Source organism: Panicum virgatum, chromosome 7N, assembly GCF_016808335.1.
Source record: "Panicum virgatum strain AP13 chromosome 7N, P.virgatum_v5, whole genome shotgun sequence".
NCBI classification, from domain to species: Eukaryota; Viridiplantae; Streptophyta; class Magnoliopsida; order Poales; family Poaceae; genus Panicum; species Panicum virgatum.
The window spans coordinates 39,897,616-39,906,869 of NC_053151.1; the positions used below are offsets into that span (position 1 = coordinate 39,897,616).

General features: G+C 49.5%; 1 protein-coding gene across 1 annotated transcript; it reads left to right on the forward strand.

Annotated features, from left to right (window-relative positions):
• The first annotated feature begins 1,904 nt into the window (after window positions 1-1,904).
• On the forward strand, window positions 1,905-3,177 carry LOC120683467 (ethylene-responsive transcription factor ERF105-like). Its single transcript, XM_039965542.1, has one exon. The coding sequence runs from the start codon at window positions 2,013-2,015 to the stop codon at window positions 3,009-3,011; it is 999 nt and encodes a 332-aa protein (XP_039821476.1). The 5' UTR covers window positions 1,905-2,012; the 3' UTR covers window positions 3,012-3,177.
• Window positions 3,178-9,254: the final 6,077 nt, after the last annotated feature.

Consider the following 9,254-nt stretch of genomic DNA (forward strand, 5'->3'; position numbering starts at 1 on the left):
CAATCACGTCCGTCAGCCGAGGAGCCGCCGGTGTTAGATTCATTGCAGGCCGGTGTCAACTCCACAACTTAATCATGTGGAACAATAATTTGTCAATGATTTTACAGAGAGTCGTCTCATGCGCGGAGAAAACTGGACTCACACAAGTCGGGGCTTAGCAACGGATCATATTCAGTAGCTCGATCGGCACATGCACGGGAGTAAAAGTGGAACCGCCGGAATCTTTCTAGAATGACTACTTTTTTAGCTAGTTTGTAATGTCTGACCCCGCACAGCATAGCGCTTGCAGCTGCAACGTCGACTTCCGATGAACTAAAGCTCCTAAAACATATGGATCCCAAGTTTTTACATAAAAAATATCACATCGAATGTTTGGATATATGCATGGAGTACTAAATAAAGTCTATTTATAAAACTTTTTGTACGGATTCGTCTCGCGATTTACAATCCATCCCTACAAAATTTTTTGTAAATATATTTTATTTAGTACTCCGAAATAGTAAGACTCTGATTCAAAATGTACTTGGCCAAAAGAACTAAACAAGACCTATGAGTGGCTTCGTGGGACCTGCGGCAGAATCTGCATGGCTGCTATGTACTTGGCTGCATGTGCTAGCTGGGATTAGCTAATCCTTTTTTGGATGAACAAGATCTAAAAATTTTTACTTGGATACCAATACGGCTATACCTGATGGATCTAAAGAGCGAGGTTCTAATAAGCTAAAGCTAGATTGTCAAACGAGTCTCTTTTAAAGCAGGAGAACAAACGATCCGGCGGTCCACAATTGCATAGGCAACCTAGCAAGCCAACGAGACATCGCCTCCACCACCTTGCGTAGCTGCGTGCGTCCGCGTCACCCCGCGGCGTGTCGCTACACGCCTAAACATGAGTAAGAGTGGGCGAGTGGCGTCCCAATGCTTCGATTCAAAAAATGAAAAGAGAGAGAGAGTAGTAACCAGCGGCTCTAGGCTCTAGCTGCATGTGCGTCGGTACCTGCCAGCCGTTCGATCTCTTGGAAACTTCGACCGGTCGATCAGGCTGGTGAGCAGGTTCCAGGAATGTCTGATATCTCCACGATCGACCTACTCTGAAAGCACTTGGGAATTCCCAAGGAAAGTATATTTGCCGAAATCAATGCAAATAGGCAAATACTTCCAAATAAACTGGTTTTCGTTCCCTAAAGAAAATATTTGTCTGATCCGTTTGTATTTATTTCCAAGTAAATTGCGTTCCTTTTAAAACAAGTAGCAAAGCGCGGATACTGATTCTTGGATGGGCTAATGAGAAAATATCTTGCTTCTTCGTTGGTCTTGTTTTTCTGATTGTAGAATTTTGCTAGAGAGCAGAATGGTCGCAGCCCCGGCCAAATACTCCAACCCGGCCGGAACACCCAACTAGATGGCTGTGCGTTCACTCTCCCTGAACCAGCATAGGATGAATTTTAAGATGAGATTAGGCCGTACTCTCTCTCTCTCTATGTCCAAAAATATATGTAAAAATATTTTGATTTGTTCTAAGTTAGATTAATCTAAGTCTGACCAAATTTATGGAAAAGAATCTTAACATCTAACACATCAAATAAGTAAAATATGAAAATATATTTTGTAATGGATCTAATTATTTTCACTTGACATTCAAAATATTATTACTCTTTTCTATAAATTTGAGTAAACTTAGAACAATTTGCCTTATGACTAACCAAAATACCTATATTTAAGGACAGAGGGAGTGCATTAATAATCAAGGGCAGTCAAATAAATTCATCGCCAGAAAAGCCCCTAAAGCCTTCAGTCTCGTTCTCTTCTACTAGGCCCCCTGCCTGGTCCCTGTCCTTGTTTCTTGCCTATAAATACAAGATCCTCCCAGTAGTCTTGTACTCTTGTCCTCAGAGTAGCTGCTCGACGCGCACACAATCAACAAGCAGATAGACACGGGACACCCCTGCCGTTCAGAGTTTGAGTTGTCGAGCCATCTCTCATTTGGTACCTAAGTTCGACAGATCACAGATAATATGGAGTTCATCGGAGACGCCGACGGTTTCGGCCTCGACTTCATCCGCGACCTCCTGCTGGGCGGCGACGGCCGCGACGCCCCTGTAGTTTCCGACGACGTCACCTTCCCCGTCCTGCAACCTCAACCGGAGTTCCAGCCCATGTCGTCGTTCCTGCCACAGCAGCAGGGCCAGGGGTATGGGTACATAGACCTGACGCAAGAGTACACGGCCCCTGCTCCGGTTGCCCCTGCTTTAGGCGAGGCGGTGTTCCGGGCGCAGGAGCCGGCGCCACCGGTGATGATAAAGTTCGGGAGCGAGCCGCCTTCCCCCGTCAGCGTCCAGCCGCCGCTGACCATCTCCGTGCCCCCGAGCTCGTACGCGTGGGCGGGAGCGGCGCCCGCGGCCGTCGAGGACTACCGCAAGTACCGCGGCGTGCGGCAGCGCCCCTGGGGCAAGTACGCGGCGGAGATCCGCGACCCGAAGCGCCGGGGCTCGCGCGTGTGGCTCGGCACGTACGACACGCCCGTCGAGGCGGCGCGCGCGTACGACCGCGCCGCGTTCCGGATGCGCGGCGCCAAGGCCATCCTCAACTTCCCCAACGAGGTGGGCACCCGCGGCGCGGACCTCTGGGCCCCACCCCCGCCGCCCGCTCCGGCGACGCAGGCCGCCGCCGCGGCGAACAAGCGGAAGCGGCAGCACCCGGAGGACACCGACGACGTGGAGGTGGTCGCGGTAGTGAACAAGGCCGTGAAGCGCGAGGAGGCGCCGCCGCCGCCGCCGTCGACCCAGGTGCCCTCCCCGTCGCCGTCATCCATGTCGACGCGTGAGACCACCGTCTCGTCGACGGTGACGTCGACTGCGACAGAGACGAGCGCAGGTGCGGAGTGTCTCTCCGTGACGCCGTCGAGCGGGAGCAGCTGGGAGCAGTACTGGGAGGCGTTGCTCGGCGGCCTGCCGCCGCTCTCGCCGCTGTCGCCGCACCCGACGTTGGGATTTCCGCAGCTCATCGTTAACTAACGAGCAAGCCTGTGTGGAGTGGAAGTGCTACCACTGAAGATCGACATCATCGTCATGTCCGCGTGCTGATCTAGGATTTGCACATCTGCAAGGGGGTTGGGCCACAGATCTATATGTTGAAATAACTCACTAGGTAGTTACAACTAGGAAGGACTAGCTCGCTTTGTAAATTCATGCATGGGGATGTAATGTTAAAAAATTGAACATACAATTGACTTGTTTTTACAAAAACTTTCACAACGCTAAAACTTAAAAGTTGTGGAAAATTTTCAGGTGCGCGCTACCATGGGGTGCTAGCTACACCCTAAATATACATCTACAAATTGTTCGTCTGATGTCCCTAGAATTTTTGTCTACATCCGTAGGAATCAGGTGGAGCACCCCATGCCATCTATCACGTATTCACGCGTTGGACAAAAAAAGGTACATAAATAAATAAAAAATCCATAAGTAGAAAAAAATAATTTCTAGTAGCCTGTGTCATCTACTGATCTATAACTTCCCCTACGATGTCTAGCATCGGGATTAGGAAATGCAAAAACACATTCAGGTGTGTTTTTCTCTCAACCAGCAGTTTTTCATTTCACCTAAACTGAGATCCCTGCTGATAAAGGTCTCCATCTTTGCTAGGATCTGGTTTCAATGTATATGAGAGTAGTGTGGAATTGAGAGGAGCCATTTCGATAGCCTACGCCATTTAGATTTGTAATCGATGGGCTCGAAATCGAAGTTTAGATTTGAACATAGTTTAGATTTGCAGACTTTTTTTCGGTTGCCTCTGCTGACCTGATGCATTCTCTGCCCATCATCATTCGAACAGTGTCCGTAGTGATGTCTGAAAACTCTGAGAGCTGAACCGTGCAGATCGAGCACCTCCAAATCAGCTGATGTCTGACAACCTCGACCGTTCCCTTGTTTGCACATCCGTACGTACGTGCGCACGTACTGCTGATTTGTGATCGCACACCTGTTCAAAGATTTCACCTGAAGCATCATTTTTAGAATTTCTTGTCTGTACTCGGGAGTCCCTCATTCAGTCATCCTCACCATGCGTCTTTGTGCCCCTCAAAAAAAAACATTCGTCTTTGTCAGCGATTGTTGAAAGGTCCGTGGGACGCACTGAAGACGGTACAGGGAAACCCAGGTGCGATGCCGCCACTGTTTGTGCCGTCCGGCAAGGTCTGGCTGCGTCTCGTAACCCACAGGGCGTAGCGTCTGAACTTCCGTGCGATCGAGCTGCGTCTGAACGCCGGCCGACGACAAATCTGGCGTTGAAATTCAGCAGCTTCAGTCTCCGTTTCGTGCTCCCTGAGCTGTCTCCCAGCACCTGAAACGTACTACTCCACTCTCCCGGTAGACCGATCGAATGAAAGAATCAAACTTGTGCTGCTCCAATCCGGCAAGTTTCGTTGTTCATTTGAATATAGACAAACTGATCGCATCGGCTTCCCGTTTGAACTTTGAAGAGGCCGATCGATCGGTCAGCTCCGAGTCCGAATCCGTTACAGTGAGGTCGACCCCATCGCTTTCACCCGATTCACCGTGCCCGCATCGCGATGGCGCCGAGGTCGTTCGATGGAGCAAGCTAACAGAAATGAAGGCGTATCTTTCTGGTAACTTTCCAGGATAGCCTGGGTGTACACTCCCAGAGGAGAGTCCCCAGTCCTCTGGAACGTAACTGGCATCGTTGTGCACGCCAGTCTGATCGAGCCCTGAAGAAGACCCTTGAGGCCCTGATGTTGAGTGGTGACAGGTTGCGCATACGTTCAAAGCTATGCTGCGGTTCTAAATCCAGCGTCTGGGTGGTCATCGACTCATCGCTGGGTTGGAACTTAGCGGTGACGGCGGATTACTTTAGCCATTTTAGCCGTTGGTACCCCGGAACAGAGTCAGATATACTACGGTATCTGGCAACTGAAGTTATGTGTCAGATACTGAATTCCTCTTCTAGGATTGCGACCTTGTACTACTTCTGGTGTGCGGTCGTTGTATACCTGTACTGTCGTTCCCTGCCTGTGTATTCAGCTCATGCCTAGTGAGTACGTGTATCCATGTGCGTAGCTCCGGATTCAGGCAACTTGAGCTCGCTTTGTAAAGAAAGACGGTTGCTAGAGGACTGCGTGCTCAATGATCTTGTACTATGTGTAAGATACAGACAGTGGCGAATGCAAGATTGAGTTCCAGGGGGGTTCTCCTCTTCTTCTTCCTCCTCCAACCTCCCCTTCCCTCTTTCTTCTTTCTCAATTTTGTAGGGGGCCTTCTAGGGACTTCAGTGGAGTTTTTAGGGCCCTTGCACCCACGCTGGCTCCACCCCTAGATACAGACGGCATGTCATCATCAAAATGGGGCTTGATCGTAAGTTTGTACTGAATGTACGCAGCAGGGTAGCTTGTCCCAATGAACTTGTGGGCAACAAAGCTAGGCCCTGTTTAGTTCTTTACATGTAAACGCAAAAAAGTCGTAAACGCATTAAAGTGAAAAGAAATCTTACTAATTTGAAGCACTAAATGAAGTCTATTTACAAAATTTTTTGCATGGATGGGCTGTAAATCGCGAGACGAATCTAATGAGCCTACTTAATCCATGATTTGCAACAGTGATGCTACAGTAACCATCCGCTAATTATTGATTAAACATGGATTAATTAGCATCATTAGATTTGTCTCGCGATTTACAACCCATCTATGCAAAAATTTTTACAAATAGACTTCATTTAGTACTTCAAATGACCAAGATTCTTTTGAAATTTTTTTTACAAAATGAACTAAACAGACCCCAGTCAGCTTGTACACCACCAGCTCAACACCCTGAATTGAGCAAGCCCGGTACATCTGCTAGGCGGTCAGGCGGGCCAGCTCGTGTCCCGTTTGGTTCACTAGCGCAACTTGCGCTAAAAAAGAATCTTGTATGCATGAAGTACTAAATGAATTTTATTTGTAAAATTTTTTCATAGATGAGTGTAATTTTTCGAGACGAATTTAATGAGCCAAGTTCCATCATAATTGACTACTAAACCAAACAAGCCCTCGAAAACAGTGTCAGAATTTCAGCGGCGCCTACGCCGTGCCTGCGCAACGCAGAATGGACCGGCTTGTGCTACTAAACCAAACAAGCCCTCGAAAATAGTGTCAGAATTTCAGCGGCGCCTACGCCGTGCCTGCGCAACGCAGAATGGACCGGCTTGAACTACGAGATGCAACTCCAAGCTACCTCGTCGCTGAAGATAGTCCACCGTAGGTAAAATTGCAACCCCATGAATCGAAGGACAAACTGAGAAAAAGCCTCTGCGCTTTTGCGCGGAGATCACGGGCCGCGAGCCGTGAATCGGTCGAGGACGCCCGAGCCGCGCGCCGCCGTCCGCCGCGGCCTGTGTCCGAAACTGGCATTGGAGCCGGCGCGATCCGGCCGGCCGAAGCGGCTCAGGTCAATGTCAATCCGGCCGTTTTGGGCGACGTAGACGTGCGTGTTGACCTGGACGTCCGGTTGCGTGCTCTCGTCCGTTCCGTTGGGATGTTTCGGATCGTACTACCAAACGCCCCGTTCGGATGGCCTAAAAATCGCTGGCTGGGCTGGCTGGAATTTACTGTAGCAGCTGGAATTTACTGTAGCAGCTGGAATTTACTGTTCTTGCTGGTGCCAGCGTCCCACCCAACGGACGGCTCTCCCCGGCTCGCCGCTCCGTCCCTGCCCGCCGTCCCCGCCACCGCTGCTCTGCCCCCGGCCGCCAAGCTGTCCGTGCCGCCGCACGCTCGCCCCGTCTCCCCGGGCCAGAACGCCTCCCTCCCCTTCGCCCGGCGCCCGGCACCGCCCGCATCACCGCCGCCCCCGCTACGCGGCCGCCGTCGTCCCTTGCCTGCTCGCCGACTTCGCGCTGGGCCACCGTCGGCCGGCGGCGACTTCGTGGCTCGAGGCCCTGGACCGCCATGGCCGCGGGCTTGCACGTGCCACGCGAGCCTCTCCGCCACCGCACCGGCGGGCCTCCTCTCTACTGCAGCTCGCGGGCATGTGCTTCTCGGGCAAGGCGGGGAAGGAGGGCACAGAGGAGAAGGGGCCGCGAGGACGTCCTGCGCCGCGGAGCTCCCCCTGCCCGCGAGCCGCCGGAGCCGCGCGCGTCGACCGCGAGGGAGGAGGAGTGCCCGCCGGCCGCGATGGAGGAGGGGAGCTGCGCCGCGTGGAGGCCATGCTAAGGGGAGCAGCCATTGTCCCTTGCCTGCTCGCCGGCTTCGCTGGGCCACCGTCGGCCTCCCTCCCCTTCGCCCGGTGCCTGGCGCCCGGCACCGCCCACATCACCGGCGGGCCGTGGGTGAGGACTCCGCGCCGGTGATGAGGACTCCGCGCAGCTCCACAAGCGTCGGCTCTCGCTCGCCGCCGGGGGCCCAAGGAGAAGCAGGAGGCGGCCGTCGCCGAGGCGGAGAGCTCCACCACCTCTGCCGAGTCCCGCTTCGTCCCGCCGGGGAAGCTTGACCCCGGCCTCGGCCTCCTCGTCGCGTCCGCCCTGTTTTCGGTCGCCGCGGCTAGAGTCCAGCCGTTCGGCTGGTGCTGTGCTGGCTGGCTGGCTGATCAGCCCAGCCCAGCCAGCGATTTTTAGGCCATCCGAACGGGGCAAGTTGGCAGGCGGCTCGAATACGGGAGGAATGTGAGACTCCCAGATTGGGGACACGATGATCTCGAACCGTCTCAGGTTTTGTTAACTCGAAACTTTGTTGTTGTTTTTTATCCTTTTTTCAGGGTGTCCCCACGCATTTGCGCGGAAGCTATGGACTGAGATACGAATGTGGCCCTAGTCATGCATGGTGAAAGGCGATTATGAGTGAAGGTGAATGTGAATAGGATAGTATGATATATGGAAAGTTTGATTTATATCCTCAAATTATCACAAAATTTCGATATTCAACCTTTAACTCTAAAACCAGATAATATAGGTCATCCAACTGTCGAAACCGGATAAAATTGGACGTTGGGTGGTTTCGAACGTGGTTTTGTTTTTTTAAAAATCTAAAAAAATTAATTAGATCTAAAAAATCAATACTAATCCATTTTAAATAAAAAATATGAAACTAGTACCAAATTTTTTTATGAAAATGCAACATATCTATTATTGCACTATTAGAATTTTAGTTATTCAAAAATAATAGACACAACTACAAGCAACAAAATATCATGAACATAAAAATTACATCTGAATAGCTGACAAGTATCATGCTAATAGAAAAGGTTACATTTAAGAAAAATTTTGATATCCATTTTGTATTTTTTATTTAAAATGAATTACTTATGAATGTTTTAGTTTAAATTTGAATATTTTTAATTCTCACAAAATATAAAACCACATAAGGGGCCAAGTTTACCCGATCTCAACAGTTGGATGGCTTATGTTATCCGGTTTCTTAGTTGAAGATTGAAAATCAAACTTTTATGATAGTTTGAAGGTGTAAATCAGACTTTTTCCTATAATATATCGATGATGGATTTGGCCGCAGGTTTTTTAACGCTCAGCAACATAGAAGAGTGATGAACTGAAAACAGAATACTGATAGTGAAAATCCACATGCAAACACTCATCAGATTCAGCTTGATAGGAATTGAGAGAAGTATCCACAATTGCAGCTGTACGTTCATTTCAAGAGGAAATTCAAGCACCAGAAACGTCGCGCCATATTACCATAAATATGGTGAAACTCCTGCTTAATATATCACTAAGGCCAATTTCAATGAAAATGTTATGGAAGTATCATAAGTATTAAATTTGCTAACGTGAAGTGTTATCACCATGATACTCCTCCGGCTCGATTATCTAGTTGCAGTTTTGATAAATGTACGATAACATTTTCCACCGAAACTGACCAAGGCAATTAATGCTGTGTGTGTATATATATGTGTGTACTTGAAAGTGATCGGGTGCTCTAGCCTAAGAGGGGGAAGGGGTGAATTAAGCACTAATAAAAACTTAGACCTATGGCTCCAACTAGTTTACACAAAACTTAAACTAAAACAAATTATCTAGATGTGCAACTAGGTTGTTCTAGTGTGAAACCCCTATCCCAAAAGAGTTTAGCAACCTATAGCCTTTTCCTATCAAGAAACTATTCTATAAAAGTAAAGGCACACAAATTGCTAGTATGAAATGCGGAAGCTTAACGAGAGGGATAAGAGATAGCAAACTCTTGACGCGGGTGTTTATCCCATGGTTCGGTTAGCCACAAAGGCACACCTACATCCACGTTGTTGTAGCACTCACTAAGA

Bases quoted from the DNA above. Each gene is read 5' to 3' on its own strand.
- LOC120683467 (XM_039965542.1), top strand. From the start codon at position 2,013: ATGGAGTTCATCGGAGACGCCGACGGTTTCGGCCTCGACTTCATCCGC.